Genomic DNA, 16591 nt, shown 5'->3' on the forward strand with positions numbered 1-16591 from the left:
GAAAATCGAAAATCTCTCCCTACTCCCACGGGTGCGAAAATCTCTCCCTACTCCCACGGGTGCGAAAATCTCTCCCTACTCTCAAGGGCTACTCCCAAGGGTGTCCCAGGGGTGCGAAAATCGAAAATCTCTCCCTACTCTCAAGGGCTACTCCCAAGGGTGTCTCAGGGGTGCGAAAATCGAAAAATCTCTCCCTACTCTCAAGGGTGTCCTAGGGTGTGAAAATCTCTCCCTACTCCCAAGAGTGTCCCAGGGGTGCGAAAATCTCTCCCTACTAACAGTCACGTTAAGAGGGTGGATTGTGAGATCCATCCAACATCGTTTGAAGAGTGGAACGAAACATTCCTTATACTAAGGGTGTGAAGGATTGTGAGATCCAATATCGTTTGAAGAAGCATTCCTTATAATAAGGGTGTGAAAACCTTTCCCTAAAAGAAGCGTTTTAAAACTGTGACGCCGACGATGGTTCATAATAGGCCAAAGAGAACAATATTTATTAGCGGTAGACTTAAGCTAGAGTTGCTAACAATTGAGAGAACAGAGTCGATAACAATTTTGTTTCGTAAATTATATGAATTTATGAACATACCCTCCCTCATGTATATTCTATAAAATTATATCATAATGATTAATATAAAGTATGGTAAGTGGTTTATCATTTTCAAGCAGCCTCTTAAAGTTGATTTTAGCCTTCCTATTACGACTTTTTATCATTTCCAATTATTCTTCATCCTCCTCATAAATTAACAATTAAATATTTTTCAATTTCAACAAATTTAAATAAATTTTTTAAAATTTTCAAACAATAATAATAATAATAATAATAAATTCAATAAAGACGTGAGGTGGTTGATCAACAATAGATGTCTGCCTGTTATTTTATTTATCATTTTGTGGAATTCTCTATTTATTTTTGTAAAGATTGGAGCGTATATTCATTTTCAATATAATTTTTATTAAAAATGTAAACGTCTAAAAAATTAAAATTAAATATTACAACATGGTTTTCTATACTGGGACGGGTACGAAGAATGTAATCTCATTTCCGGCTTAGTTTAGTTAATAAAAAGAAATATCTACCCGATTTTTTAAGATCGGTTTCCACGGACCCCAATTTAGTTGATTAAATGAATATTTCTGGTGTTAATACGACTATTATCTCATATTTAAACAATTAAAATGGAATTTAAAATACTAACTCAAGCTGCGAGGTTGGATTTGGTGCGGCCATTTTTAGAAAGAATCATATCTGAAAAAGGATTAAAACCCAGTAAGATGTTGCCACGTCATTCATCAAATGAAGTCAAAGGATTGACTGATTGTATTACAATAACTGGATCCAGATTTCAATCTGATTCAAACTCTGTATTTAAGGTTTTTTTATTTGGAGCTTTGAAGAGGGAAATCCAATCCCGTTGAAAAGTCTACCATTAACGGAGCTTTTCGATCTTCAAATTCCCTGTTTGGTTGTTCTTCAGATTTAGGGTTCTTCATTTGATTTGTTTGTTTCATAGGAGAAAGAAGAGGTTTCAGTACTTGTTGAAGTAAGTTTTTCTTTTCTCCTCAATTGTTTTCTTCCTGGATTTCGCCAATCTCAATGTTGTTTTGAACCTCGATCTGATTGTTGCATAAACTGTTGACGTTTATGCATCGAAATGGATAGTAAAACTAGATATGTTGAATTGCAATCCCAGATTGATATCCAAAACCTCAGATCGGCTGCCCCTAAACATTCCGATGAGGAAGGTTTAATAGGATCCAAAAGATTGAATGGAAATGCGGATGGTAAGGATGATCTCTTCGATGATTTGGATTTTGATGTCGATAGCCATCCGCTTATCACTGGGGAATCTCGAGGGGGGTCGGGGGTTTCTGGAGCTGTTTTTAATCTCACAACGTCGATTATTGGCGCTGGGATTATGGCTCTACCGGCCACCATGAAAGTTCTTGGAGTGGTTTTGGGGTTTGTTCTGATAGTTTTGATCGGTATTTTATCTGAGTTTAGCGTTGAATTGTTAGTGAGATTTTTGGTTATTTCTAAAGCTTCTTCATATGGGGAGGTTGTTCATTGTGCATATGGGAAATCCATGAAGATCCTGACTGAAATCTGTATAATTGTGAACAATGCTGGTGTTTTGATTGTTTATTTGATTATTATTGGCGATGTTATGTCTGGTTCTGTTCATCATTCTGGGGTTTTTGATCAGTGGTTAGGACATGGATTTTGGGATCATAGAAAGCTTTTGATTTTGGTTGTGTTGGTGGTTTTTCTAGCACCTCTCTGTGCTCTCAACAAGATTGATTCCTTGAGTTTGACGTCTGCTGCTTCAGTAGTTCTTGCAGTTGTCTTTGTTGTAGTTGCTTGTGCCATAGCATTGATTAAGCTTGCACAAGGAACGATTGAGCCTCCGAGAATGAGTCCTGATTTCGGATCGAAGAAGGCGATTTTAGACCTTCTTGTTGTGGTTCCGATAATGACCAATGCTTATGTCTGTCATTTCAATGTCCCGCCTATCTATAACGAACTCGAAACGAGGTCTCCCCAGAAGATGAATACAGTGGGGAGGATTACAACTGTGATATGCATTTTAGTTTATGCTTTGACTGCTATTTCTGGTTATCTACTTTTTGGAAACGATACCGAGTCCGATGTGCTGACGAACTTTGACAAGAACCTAGGAATTCGATTCAGCTTCGCGTTGAATTACATTGTTCGAATTGGTTATATTCTTCATTTAGTTCTTGTGTTTCCAGTTATCCATTTCTCCTTACGACAAACTGTCGACGAGTTGATATTCGAGGGATCTGCACCACTTTCAGAGAGCAAGAAGAGATCTCTGGCCTTGACAGTTGTGTTGTTGGCACTGATCTATTTTGGTTCAACCATGATTCCCAACATTTGGATGGCCTTTAAGTTTACAGGGGCAACATCAGCGGTGTCGCTGGGGTTCATATTGCCATCGGTTGTTGCGTTAAAGCTAAGCAAGACGAGCGGGCCGGGGAGCTTGAACGCTACAGAAAAGTTCCTATCATGGTTGATGTTAGGGCTTGCTGTCATTGTTGGTATTGTTGGATTGATTGGAAATATCTACAGCTTAAGCTATCCGTCCCAGTAACCATTCTTTCAAGTATTTCGAAAGTATATTCTTACATAAGACTCGTCGATTCATGTTAGCTGATTTATATGGCGTCGATTCGAGAACGCATACGCAAATGGCATTGCTCGTGAATTAGGGGACCGCTATCGAAAGAGTTGTGTATGCTAACGTTTGAATGTTTCATCTTACTCGAGCTGCACTGCTCAAAACTTCTTGAACAGAATACCCTGTACTTAACAAGTTGATATTGTTTTGCAACTGTATCAAGCTGCTGATTAAAACACCTTATCAAGCTGCTGATTAAAACACGTTAGTTGATATTGTTTTGCAACTATACCCTTGAAAATAAATCCTAAAATACCATGTGATCAATCGAAAAAGGCGGTAGTTTTTCAAGTAAATCAATACCATTATAACCACTAACTAAATTGTAACTTGAAACTTGTTCTTAGTACCATGATTAAAACACCTTATTTGATACCATTTTTACCACAAACCTTTGCACGTATGGACATTCGACAATAACATTCTGGGTCTAATAGTTCCCCGTCTTCCTGCATAAGTTTCTGGGGCCGCCAATGACAAAGCATAACCCTTGCACTCAATTAGAGAGAAACTCTTTACATTAATTGAGAAACTCTTTACATAAGATGAAACTTCACATGAAGTACTTTACATAAAGATGAAACTTCACATGAAGTACATTCGATGACAGCAAATCATTGAAATAAATTCATATAAATTGACAACATATAGACATCTCGGTATAGTACATAATATACGTATTCACCGTCACCAAGATATTACAAGTTTTAAGATTTCTTCTAAAAAGAAAAGTTTAATTTCTAGAACAATGAAATAAATATGAGAAGTAGAATATTTAACTATTTTAAAAATCAACTTATATTCTTCAACTTCTAAGATTCAACCAGTTGAATAAAAATTTTCAATAGTGAAAAACACTCGGATTAATAATCTAAATGGATTCACTAAACCAATACAATCACAAAATTTGGGAATCTAAAATGATAATTTCAAAAGAAGACGGTTTATACAAAATAGTCATTTAAATAAAGATATGAGACTCCATTTTCTAGGTTTCAAGTACATCAAAATTTTGGTAAACTCAGAACTCGAGATTAATAACGAGATTATGTAATACAAACTTCTCCTCTTCACTACTGATCTATAACAATACGTCACAATTTACAAAATCCATCCGCCAATTATATACCAAGACAATTTCAGTTCAATCAAACACGGCAACAAAATACTAATTACGTTCTCTGAACTTCATCTCTAGAGACGATCCACGACAGAGAATTTAAAATCATACTAATACGTACGCGATTCACGATGAAGAAACTGCCAAGCGATGATCAGAAGCGACATTGCAGAATCGGGAGGGTTTAGGCTGGAAATTCCTCCTCCTCCGAAGATCATGACTCGAAGGCTTGATGGCCTGCATCAGAAACACTTTAAAGAGATCGGTCGCCGTGGAAGTGGCAGTGGTGGCCTTCGATTGGCTTCCACGCAACAGCGTCGTTTTGTCGGATGCCTTCCGGGGACGACGGTGGAGGATGCAGCGGAAAGAGCCGGGATGGGTGGTCGGAGCACAGAGACAGAGGCGGGAAGAGGGAGCGGTTTTGTTCGCCATTGGAGACGGGAAGTTGTAACTGCCTGTGAGAATGACTGAATTAATTTTCGGCGTTTTTATTTATACAACTCTTTTCCCCTCGGAAATAAGCTTCGTAGGAGGGGTAAATTTGTAATTTAATTCCACTTTTTTCCCTAACTTGTCCTCGCTTCTTGCGACTGTAGCCGTAACCTGCAGGGGCTGTTTGGTCTTTTTACGTACTTGGAACGGAGCTAAAAAAAACATTTAAAAGAAAATTTTAAAATATTTTATTACAAAATAAAAGAAAAAGAGTAAAAGATGGTTGGAGATGTTCAAAGGCTCTGCAACTTTGATATCAACTATTATGTCAAAGTTAGAGATCGGATTCGGGTGATGTGCCAACGAAAACGCTGGCCCCCAAGGGGAGGTAGATTGTGAGATCTCACATCAGTTGGAGAGGAGAACGAAACATTCTTGTGTGAAAATCTCTCCCTAACAGATGCGTTTTAAAACCGTGAGGCTGGCGGTGATACGTAACAGACCAAAATGGACAATATCTGTTAGCGGTGGGCGTGAGCTGGAAACATATTTCTCAAAACAAATAAAGGTATCCAATTCTCAAGCAGTTATGTCTCTTAAAATAACTACATACAAAAAGTTCTTTAAGTGTAAACCTGAGCCCGTTCCCTTTTATCATAACTTTAATAGGAACATGGGTCTGTTTCCTGATGTAGCAAAAGTAAAGAATTCTAAGGAGAATATGAAGAACAAAAGTAACATATTAATAGTTTACTTACTGCCCCTCGTCTTGGTGATGTTTGTCATCTTGGGGCATAGGTCGATGATTCAATAACTTGAGTGCAATACTCGGGTGCATACCGGGTGACGCTCGTCTTTTTGCAGCCCACACCAACGATCATCCGGGAAAAAACTGATAAAAAGAGTTCAGTCATATGACAAATTGTGGTTGCAAAAAGACGGTGGGCTCCCAAGATACACCTTAGTACTTTTCATAATTTGATACCTTCATGAAGAATCTTAGAGATCATCTGCAGACTGCTTCAAGAACTGGAGTGGAAACTCATCCGGACATCATGATAGCCTGCCAAAGATATCGAAACTGAATGAAAAATGGACAAATTCATCTGGACATATTCTAGATAGGGGTGGAAACCTCTCCCTAGCATACGCATTTTAAAACATTGAAGGGAATCCCGGAAGAAAAAGCCCAAAGAGAACAATTTCTACTGGCGGTTGGCTTAGGCTGTTAGAAATGGTATAAGAGCCAGACACCGGGCGATGTGCCAATGAGAAGGCTGAGCCCCGAAGGGGGTGGACACGAGGCGGTGTGTCAATAAGGATGCTGGGCCCTGAAGAGGGGTGAATTGGAGGGTCCCACATCGATTGGAGAAGGGAACGAGTGCTAGTGAGGATGCTGGGCCCTGAAGGGGAGTGGATTGTGAGATCCCACATCAAACATATTCTATATAAAGGTGTGGAAGCCTCTCTTTAGCAGACGTATTTTAAAACTTTGAAGAGAAGTCCGGAAGAGAAAGCTCTAAGAGGACAATATTTGCTAGCGATGAGCTTGGGCTACTACAAAATTAGAGCTTAATTAGTAATATAATGTTCATCATGTTTACAAGATGTTTTGACCTCTTACCATTTGCTCTAATCGCCTCTCCGCTCAAACTTCTGTATAACAGATTCGTCCAGATCGAAGTTCAACAAGTTCGCCTTAACTTTTTTTTGCAACATCTGAATCTGGGTAATAGTATGTCCCAAGATCAAATATGTCTACAAGCACCAAGAAGTGCATATACTGCCTACTTGTTGCAGTTCACATTGGCATGATAGCCACCATTCACCATCTTCGTCCCCAATTCCTCTCTCAGCTTAGGCGAAAGACCTTTCACTACCATCTCTTCGTCGTACTTCCTAGCCATATCTATCATGCCCTTCTCCACAAGAGCATCAATCAAAGAATTGTAAGCAGACTCATCTGGGCTACACCCAAGTTCCTCCATCTTATTCCACACTACAAACACTGGTCTTAGAAACCCCCATCTTCCAAACTTCCTCATGAGCATCACATAAGTATCCATCTTTGGTTGAACCCCATATTTAATCATCCTATCAAATAACATAAGAATCTCGTTCGGCTTTTCGAGAGACCGAAAAAAACAATGATACGTGATGACATTAGGCGGACAATCCTTCTTAAGCATTTGATCGAGCATCATATGGGCATCCTTGAATCTACCATTCTCACAAAATAGCTTAATAATAGTATTGCAAGTTACAACGTTAGGCTTACACCCCATTTCCTTCATCTCCTGAAACACCCGGCTGGCAAAATCAACACCTTCTGATATCCCAATGGCATGAATCACTGTATTATACGCCACTACATCTAGTTTCATCCCCTTCTTTTTCATCTCCTTGTACAATTTAACAGCCTTCCATGGCTTCCCACTCTTGCACTGTATGTCCATGTAAATGGAATACGAATGCAAATCCTTACGAACACCCTTCTTATCCATCTCTTCCCAAAACTCTCTACATTTGCTCCACCACCCCATTTTAAGCCAACCACGAAGAATTAAGTTATGAATCTTCGTACTCGCACCACAATTCAACTTCCTGTTCTTCCCAAAACACAAATCCTGAGCTTCAACAACATGTCTATACTCACAAAGTGCATCAATAAGATTACAAAACGAAGTTTCGTCTCTCAATTTAAACTCCCGCAATCTCTCATAAGCAGCAATTGCTTCACTAACTAAATGTGCCGATGCATAGCGCTTAAACATAATTCGAAACGTCGCATGATCCGGTGAAGCAAACGGGGATTGTAGCATACGTTGAATCAATTCCCAAGAAAGGTCGAATTCGAAGAACTTACCGAGAATGTCCAGCATGCGATTGTAGGTCTCGGTGGTGTGATCGAACTTACATTCTGATTCAACCCAGTTGAAAAACTCGTACGAGCACCTCCAATCATTGCAATAAGAATCGAGTGCCTCGCGAACTGTAGGAGGGTCGAAATTAGTCTGTGTTGGACGATCCTCCGGGGTGTTGAAATTGAAACCGAACTCCGAAATGGGATTGGTTGTTTTGGTGGAAAACAATATGGCCGCCGCCGGAAGAAACACGTCGGAGAAGGAGAAAATAGACGGAGGGAAACGGCGGGAAGCGAAGGAAGAAAGCATTTCCGGACAGAGAGGCTTTGAGTTTCTGATTCTAACCAGGAGAGTAAGCATTGCGAGTTCGGAGCAATGGACCTAATGGTTGGGCTGCCCGGGATTGATCGGTCAGCTGCCCAATGAAGACCAAAAATTAGGGCTTGAAAAATAATTTTTTTTTAATTATTATTATTATTTAATTTTTTATGTTCTTTTTTTCTGTAATTCAGAGATGATACAAGAGGAGCATAAATCGTTTCCCCGCGAAAACTCAATTCCCGCCGTCGCACTCATCGCCGGGATGCCAACTAGTTCGGCCGCTGGACACGACGTACCGGCCACCTCCGATGAAGGGTTCCGGCCTCCAAAATCGTCATTGGTTGTAGGCGATCCCAGTGATTTTTCTTCTTCCTCCTCCTCCTCTTCCATTAAAGGTGTGACACAGGCCTTTCATTTCTCCTCTGGAAACCCCAGAATCGAGGAGATCAGAGGTGTCGTTCATCTATTCCGAGATGACGTTTCCTCCTCATCCTCGACATCTGCTTCTGCTCTGCCTGTGAGCTACGATTCTTTAATCTTTATTTCTTGCGAATTCTTTAGTGTTGGAGTTTTCTAGGGCAGTATTGGGGTTTCTCTTGGCAAGATGTTAGCATAGATTTCAAAATTTTCCGAGTTCTTATATGTATTAACAGGGTGACAAATTTAGAAATAGAATTTTCTTTTATTCAATTTTCTTTATCATGATTGTGTCGAAGGGATTTTATGGAGTTTTAACGTATCAAAATTGCCGATATATTCGCTAAGCAAGTTTTATTTGAGAAAGTAACATCATTCTTGGTTGTTATTTCTTAGCAACGCAGATAGGGCCTCTGATTCTGAAACTTAAATTCAACTTCTCACTGGATAAACAATAATGATTCATAGTTGGGATTTTTTGTATGCAAGTTCATTTTCTATTATGAACAAATAGTTTGTTTTGCGTAGGTCGAGAGGAAGCCTCTTGTTTGTGTACTTGGAGTGCCAAATCATATGACTTATGCAGACTTTTGCCAGTTTTGTGGTTCTTTCATTCATGAAATTTTGGAGATGCGAGTTGTCAGGTTTAATTGCTCAACTATTACTCCTGTTTTTAGTCATTAGGTATTCGTCTATAGATATTGCGAGTTTTATCTTGATTTTGATTTATTTCTTTACTATTGTTGTTCCTGATAGAGGCGATGGGGTGGAGGATAGGTACAGTATATTAATAAGATTTCGAAGTCAGGATTCAGCCGATAACTTCTACAAGCATTTGAATGAGAGGCGTTACTCATCGTTGGAGGTTGGGCATTAGCATTGGTCTCTAATATGTTTGTTCACTTGAAAGGATTGTTTAGGGACTATGGCCTTTTGGTGAATGATTTTTTTCCCCATTTTCATTCATTGCATTTGAATATAGGCAGAAGTTTGTCGCGTGTTTTTCATGGTTGATGTTCAGTACACAGCGTCAATTGAGCATGCACAAGCATCCCCTGCAAGTTCAACCGAGCAACCAACATGTCCAGTCTGCCTGGGTTAGTAAAATGGAAATGCTTTAAATCTTGCGTTTCTTAAAACAATTTTTAGGCATATCGTCAATGGAACTTTTCTATGCAGTGTCTAGTTCTATCATTACAGTATTAACCTTTTAGATCATGCAGATGACTCACATGCTCTCTACTCCATTATCCACTATTAACTAACGTTCTCAAGGCGTGTTTGGTACTGGTGCCTTGTTAACTTGATTCTTTTTAGTTTGTTTCACCTTTTAACTTCTGACAATGCAGATAGATTAGACCAAGAGACTAGTGGAATTCTTACTACTATCTGCAATCATTCCTTCCATTGTTCGTGCATATCAAAATGGACTGATTCCTCTTGTCCAGTATGTGATTTCTTCAGCTTTTAACTGATGGTCTTATTCGAACACTTTTCCTATGGTTTTGGATCGTTTAACTTGAAAATTCATCACCTACTTGGTTTGATAATTTCTAGGTGTGCCGATATTGTCAGCAGCAGCCTGAACAATCAGTGTGTTTTATTTGTCAGACTTCTGAAAACTTGTGGATTTGTGTTATCTGTGGCTTTGTTGGCTGTGGCAAGTAATGTTTTATGCTGTGATTTCTTTCATTCTCAGTTATTTTGTCACTGGAAGATTATTAAGGGTTTTTTTTTACCCCTTTTATGTTGAGTATTGGCTGGAATACTAAAATATTGATGAATCGGGTTCAGGTATAAAGAAGGGCATGCTATAGTACATTGGAAAGAAACACAGCACTGTTATTCTCTTGAGTTAGAAACTCAACGCGTATGGGATTATGCAGGAGATAATTATGTCCATCGTTTGATCCAATCCAAAACGGATGGGAAATTGGTTGAGTTGAATTCATATTGTGCTCATGCTAATGACGGGTGCATGAGTTGTGGTGGTGTAGATGCTGCAACTAGTGAGGCTCTTTTGAACAGTAGAGTTGAACTTGTAATATCTTTTAACCCTTGTACCTAGTTACCGCACCAGGTTATCCTCTGAACAATATGTGCTAACAAATTGTGATGATACCCAATAGATTGTCAACGAATACAATGAACTGCTTACCGGTCAACTCGAAAACCAAAAACTAGTATGTCTTCTATTCCTTCTTAACTTCTTATCACCCATGAGTGTATGCATTTCTATTAAGAATACAAACTCGAGACTAAAGTTTCTTGTGCCATGTGAGTAGTCTGGCTGTTCGTTGATACTTCAGTTCTAACATTTTGCTGCATTTTTAGATTTTTCACCGGTATATTTGTCACAATTGTAGTATTTTGAGTCGCTGCTACTAGAAGTCAAAGAAGAAACTGAAAGAGAAATATCTAGAGCTATTGAGAAGACCATCAATCAAAAACTGCAGAAGATGCAGGCTAAGCTGGATAAGTGCATCAAGGAGAAAAAATTTATAGATGATGTTAGTGACCGCTTCAGATTGAAGCTACTTTCTTTGTATTGGACGATATGATAATGGAGACATTATCTACATAAATACAATAATGTGAGTTTTGATGATGGTTTATTGTTTCTTTGTCTGCAGCTGAATGAGAATCTCTTGAAAAATCAGGAGATATGGAAAACAAAGATCCTTGGAATGGAAGAAAGGTAAATTTCTATCCTATTGCCACAATCTGCATCTTTTAAGGATTAATTCCTAGTTGAATTGAAACTGTGCTGAGCTGCTGCCTGGTTCAGATGCATTTGTTTCTGTTTTGCTTAAGGCTTAGCTTAGTTGATCTGCTAGGTTGCGAGCTTGTGAGCAAATTAAATGAACAGTGCAAGTTTCAGCCCCAACATCTACATGCGAACAGTTTCTGGAAATTAACATAATTCATATTTCACTACTACATCCCAAAACTTAATAGCTGAATACAAACAGGGCAGCAGATATTTCTGTGAACTGGTCGTTTTCATTTTCTTTTCAAGTATTTGAGATATCTTATTTGCCCTCAGGGAAAAAAAGACTTTAGAAGCGAAGGACAACAAAATACAGGCTTTAGAAGGGCAGGTAATGCATGTTCTTTACCTCTCAATTTCTCTCTCTTTTCTTTTGACCCTTCTCCAACGCTCATGAAATGTGAAATGTGAAATGTGAGATCCCACGTCAGTTAGGGAGGAGAACAAAGCATTCTTTATAAGGGTGTGAAAACTTTTCTCTAGCAGACGCATTTTAAAAATCTTGAGGACAAACTCGAAAGGAAAAGTCTAAAGAGGACAATATCTGCTAGCAGTGGGCTTGGGCCTTTACATGAAATCTGTTCTCAACCGTTTGATTTGGTATGGTATTGAATTAATAGCTTTTCTTATGTTACTTTCAGCTTGGAGAACTAATGGCATACCTAGAAACTGGTCAGCAGATGGAGGAGCTATCAGTATCAAGTGAGTCGAGAGATGCCAGCATTCTGCCAATATCAGCAGAGACATCTTCTAAGAACAGTGGCAAAGGAAGCTCCAAGTCCAACATCAAGAAAAGAAGCTAAGTTTGATCATCGACGTCGCCACGGTCTGTCTATTCCAGCTCTATTTTTCGCCATATCTTACACATACGAACATGAATTTGACTGTCTTCAGTAAGCAAGTAAGGCATTGTAAATGAAGAAAGAAATACTTTTGCACCAATAAAGAGCCTTATTACTTGTTTGTGCTGAGTACTATAGAAGGCTTGATTGAATGTTTCAAAAGCTAGTCCTCGTCTCTTGAGCTCTTAGCTAGATAATCACCCTTCTTTTAAATTGATGGAAATAGGACGAGTAGTGATACGAAATAAGGTGCTTAATCATGCCACAAAGACTTCCAGGTGGATGACAAGATTATACCATACATGTTGTATTTTTTCAATTTTGGAGTATTATTTTTAAGGTTTCAAGTTACAATTAGTTAAGGGTCATTATGGTATTGATAGGCACGAGAGTTACAACATTCTAATTAATCATATGTTACTTTAAGGTTTATTTTGAAGGCTATAAATCGTCGTTCATGTTGTTGCTTTAGTACGAAGATTTTGGATATTAAAATGAAAGTGGTATATTATGCCTCTTATGATACGAGCTTGTTGCTTTGCATTTTTTTCTGTTTAGATTTGTATGTTAGAGTTATTTAAGTAGTCTTGATCAAACTATCTTGTGAAGTTATTCGAACCACGAGTTTGAAATGAATTTCTTTCCTCTTGATCGTTAAGGTAATCTGTTACAAAACTTTCTTTTGTGTTGATTTCTTATCATCTTTTGGGGTTCTTGGATAATTTAGATCCAAAGGTTGCCCACTAAGTTTGAAAGTGGTCATACTACTATCATCTCGTTTCGATTTGGTTAACATGGGTTCGATGGACTTGATGTAACAACTAAAAATCGTTTCTGATATTTTTCTTTTAAGAAAAGAGTAAATTTGAGAGATGAATTGTGTTCTCACTAGTTTGAGTGGGCTTTTCTTTTTCTTTTTCTGGTTTTTTAGCCTTCTTGTTAATTGGCTTATAGTAGCTTTGAATGGTCGTCTGACGTGGAGTTGATGCTGACGTTGATGCTGACTATAAACTCCACGTCATCTTTTGCATGATGTGTCATTTTTCCTCTCCCAGCATCATGGTCCCAGACTCCCAATCCAACAATACCTTTTTATTTTGGCTGGACACGTCAATCGCAGCACCTAAAAGTTTCCATTTGTTGACGAAAGTACCCCTCTAGATTAAAATATTATATTCCTTTTGTGTCGCACATCTTTCTTAATATATTCTATTTGTCAAAAAAAATTAAGCTGTTTCCTTTTATAAAGATATTAAAGTAAATCTTATTTTGATTTTTCAAAAAAAGAAAAAAAAAATTGGTTATTCTATTTTCCTGCTGTGGTTGGTAAAGTTTTTTAAGACGTTTTTTTAACATTACAAATCATCTATATAATTTACATTTCTTTTACGGGTGTTCATATAATTTGATCACTTAACCAATTTGGACTACCGAGTACTACCTAACTATAAGGGTTGAATTTGGTAAAAAAGATTCTAGTACTATCTAACCCAGACTATAAAGGTCAAGGTTGGTAAAAAAGATTCGAGTACTACGTAACCCAAACTATAAAGGTCCGTAAAAAAGATTCGGGTACTACCTAACCCAAACGGTAAAAGTTGGTAAGAAAGATTGTGGTAGTGCTTAACCCGAACTATAAAGGTCGGTTTGGATTACAGAGTTGGAAGTTTATTTTTGTGGGATCAATCTATACCGTTATAATTGAATCTTTTAGGATCGTAAATATTTGATATTTGAATTTTATAAGAACAAATATAGTGGACGAGTAGAATAATTAAAAAAAAAAAAAAATATGAACAACAAAGACAATTCAACCGGAAAACAGAGGATTGGTCCAATTTTTTTTTTCAAATTCCCTTCCACAAAAATCTGAAATTTCAATGCTGGCCAGCTCTCTCGCTCTCTCTTTCTAAGCTCTTCGCAGCAAATTCAATTTGATTTCTTCAGTCGCCATTCTATTTGCAGCCACGAATCCGTTCCATTTCGCCCTTTGAATTATTCTCTTAATTTTCCGATTCCATTCCAAAGGAATCAAATCACTCCTTTTTCACCCTAAATTCCTTCGTTTTAAGCTCTTCTGGTCCCAGAATCATTCTCCGTCATAAACCCAATGGCTTCACTCTCATCTTTCATCGGTTGTTCCTCTCCTTACGGCGTGTTTCGAGCTCCTATCAATGGTGGAAGGGTTCGCGCCTGTCTTAGTGTAGATGTACAAGGACCCAGTTCGACGAAGCTTCAAACAGGCAAACTTGGTTTCTCGAGCGAGGAGGTGATCGAGTCGGAACGGAAGCTTTTCGTCGGAACCTATGCTCGAGCACCGGTGGTTTTCTCGAGCGGTAAAGGATGTAAACTATATGATCTCGAAGGGCGAGAGTATTTGGATATGGCGGCTGGAATCGCCGTCAATGCCCTAGGTCATGGTGATCCCGATTGGCTGCAAGCGGTAACGGAGCAGGCAAATACAGTCACTCATGTTAGCAACCTCTTCCATTCAATCCCTCAGGTAAAAATAAACCCTAAAATTATCATACCTGTGAATATTGAAAGTGGAATAGCTCCTTAGTTCATTCCCCTGTTTCATTGCTGTAGGTGGAACTTGCAAAACGCCTTGTGGCTAAATCATTTGCGGATCGTGTGTTTTTCACTAACTCTGGCACGGAAGCTAATGAAGCTGCCATTAAGTTTGCTAGAAAGTTTCAGAGATTTTCTCATCCTGATGCTAAAGAGTCACCCCCTTTTGAGTTCATTGCGTTTTCCAATTGTTTTCATGGCAGGACAATGGGAGCTCTTGCTTTAACGAGTAAGGAGCATTACAGGGCTCCTTTTGAGCCTGTTATGCCTGGTGTTACTTTCTTGCCATATGGTGATATTGAGGCTGCTAAAAACTTGATTCTTAAAGGGAAAATTGCTGCTGTTTTTGTGGAACCTATACAGGGTGAAGGTGGCATTTTCAGTGCTACTAAGGAGTTCTTGCTTTCCTTGAGAAATGCTTGTGATGAGGCTGGAACTCTTCTGGTTTTCGATGAGGTATAAACGATTCTCCCCTTGTTGATGAATAGAGCAATATAGATTCGTCGATTACTCTTTTGTTTATATAACAACGATTGTCCAAATCGACTTGCATATACCTTGTAACGGCCAATGCCCACCGCTAGCAAATATTGTCTTCTTTAGGCTTTTCCTTTTGAGCTTCCCCTCAAGATTTTAAAACGCGTATGCTAGGGAGAGAGTTCCACACATTTATAAAAAATGTTTCATTCTCCTCCCTAAATGATGTGGGATCTCACAATCCACCCCCTTCAGAGCCCAGCGTGTTCCCTTTTCCGATATGGGACCTCCCAATCCACCCCCTTTGGGCCAGCATCCTTGCTGACACACTGCTTCGTGTCCACCTTCCTTCGGGGCTCAGGCTCTTCGCTCCTGGCTGGCACATTGCTCCGTGTCTGGCTTTGATATCATTTGTAACGGTGCAAGTCCACCAAGAGCATACATTGTTCTCTTTGAGCTTTCCCTTAAGGTTTTAAAATGCGTCTACTAGAGAAAGGTTTCTATACCCTTGTAAAGAATGTTTTGTTCTTCTCCCCAACTCATGTGAGATCTCACGTACCTTGACTAATCTTACTAATCTTACTGAACAATTGTTTGATTCAACTAGCTGTAGTGTTGCATCATCGAGTTACTTTAATTGTGAATGAACTGACGCCTACTTTACTTGATCAATTGGGAGAAAACTAAGAAGCAACTTTTTTATGTATAGATTCAATGTGGGTTGGGTAGAAGTGGTCATCTCTGGGCACATGAAGCTTATGGTGTATATCCAGATATAATGACCCTTGCCAAGCCTCTAGCTGGAGGTCTTCCCGTCGGAGCCGTTCTAGTGACCGAAAGAATCGCTGCTGCCATAAACTACGGTGACCACGGAAGTACTTTTGCAGGCTCACCGCTCGTCTGCAATGCTGCAGTTGCAGTTGTAGACAAGATCTCAGATCCTGAGTTCTTGCTTAGCGTTTCCAGGAAAGGTGAGTACATGAAAAATTTGCTAAAACAAAAGCTGGGTGAAAACCCACATGTTAAGGAAGTTAGAGGGCAAGGGCTTATTATTGGGATAGAACTGGATGTGTCTGCTAGCCCTCTAGTAGATGCTTGTCGAAACTCGGGTTTGTTAATTTTAACAGCAGGCCAGGGGAATGTGGTTCGGCTTGTGCCACCATTGATCATCACAGAGCAAGAACTAGAGCATGCTGCTAATGTTCTGCTTGACTGTATCCCTGTGCTTGGCTGATCTAAAGCTCAGCTGCTAGTTTCTCAACAAGACATTGCCATGAAGTCTTGTATGTACTGTTATAGTTTTTGAAATAAACTTGAAATTTGCTATTTGGTTTGTCTGAAGTGTTCTATATGATAATCCCTTTGAAATGATTAGCTACTCTGATCCTCTGTACATTCTAGGGGTACATGTTTACAAACTCGAACAATTTTGTTAATTTGTTTGATTAACCGAATAGAACCAACGGTTTAGTTACACATTGACGGTATTGTCTAGAATCGAAATCAGAAACTCATCGATGAGACTTGATTATCATGATATATTTTAGCTTTGGCTTCTCATAGGATTTAAGCAA

The 16591-nt window shown here is 38.9% G+C and overlaps 4 protein-coding genes across 5 annotated transcripts; 3 read left to right on the forward strand and 1 right to left on the reverse strand.

Annotated features, from left to right (window-relative positions):
* Positions 1-1379: 1379 nt before the first annotated feature.
* LOC111807353 (amino acid transporter AVT6E-like) lies at positions 1380-3379 on the forward strand. Its single transcript, XM_023693050.1, has one exon. It carries the CDS (start codon positions 1656-1658, stop codon positions 3114-3116), a length of 1461 nt encoding a protein of 486 aa, XP_023548818.1. The 5' UTR covers positions 1380-1655; the 3' UTR covers positions 3117-3379.
* Positions 3380-5394: 2015 nt separating this feature from the next.
* LOC111806503 (pentatricopeptide repeat-containing protein At1g80550, mitochondrial) lies at positions 5395-7986 on the reverse strand. Of its 2 annotated transcripts, XM_023691848.1 has the most exons (3): positions 6380-7986; positions 5741-5818; positions 5395-5647 (listed from the first exon to the last, which is right to left on the reverse strand). In XM_023691848.1, exon 1 carries the CDS (start codon positions 7977-7979, stop codon positions 6543-6545), a length of 1437 nt encoding a protein of 478 aa, XP_023547616.1. In that variant the 5' UTR covers positions 7980-7986; the 3' UTR covers positions 5395-5647; positions 5741-5818; positions 6380-6542. The 2 variants fall into 2 exon arrangements, with proteins under 2 accessions (XP_023547616.1, XP_023547614.1); XM_023691846.1 differs by lacking the exon at positions 5395-5647 and having other exon boundaries at positions 5658-5818.
* A 122-nt stretch (positions 7987-8108) lies between these two features.
* On the forward strand, positions 8109-12100 carry LOC111807667 (BRCA1-associated protein). The gene is made up of 12 exons (XM_023693485.1): positions 8109-8457; positions 8886-9001; positions 9114-9222; positions 9340-9454; positions 9707-9804; positions 9915-10021; positions 10152-10398; positions 10487-10540; positions 10724-10867; positions 10991-11055; positions 11404-11458; positions 11769-12100. The coding sequence occupies exons 1-12, from the start codon at positions 8134-8136 to the stop codon at positions 11928-11930; spliced, it is 1596 nt and encodes a 531-aa protein (XP_023549253.1). The 5' UTR covers positions 8109-8133; the 3' UTR covers positions 11931-12100.
* Positions 12101-13815: 1715 nt separating this feature from the next.
* On the forward strand, positions 13816-16350 carry LOC111807369 (acetylornithine aminotransferase, mitochondrial). Its single transcript, XM_023693068.1, has 3 exons — positions 13816-14472; positions 14559-14996; positions 15727-16350. The coding sequence occupies exons 1-3, from the start codon at positions 14080-14082 to the stop codon at positions 16249-16251; spliced, it is 1356 nt and encodes a 451-aa protein (XP_023548836.1). The 5' UTR covers positions 13816-14079; the 3' UTR covers positions 16252-16350.
* Positions 16351-16591: the final 241 nt, after the last annotated feature.

The sequence above is a fragment of the Cucurbita pepo genome, chromosome LG12, assembly GCF_002806865.2.
Source record: "Cucurbita pepo subsp. pepo cultivar mu-cu-16 chromosome LG12, ASM280686v2, whole genome shotgun sequence".
In the NCBI taxonomy this organism is placed as follows: domain Eukaryota; kingdom Viridiplantae; phylum Streptophyta; class Magnoliopsida; order Cucurbitales; family Cucurbitaceae; genus Cucurbita; species Cucurbita pepo.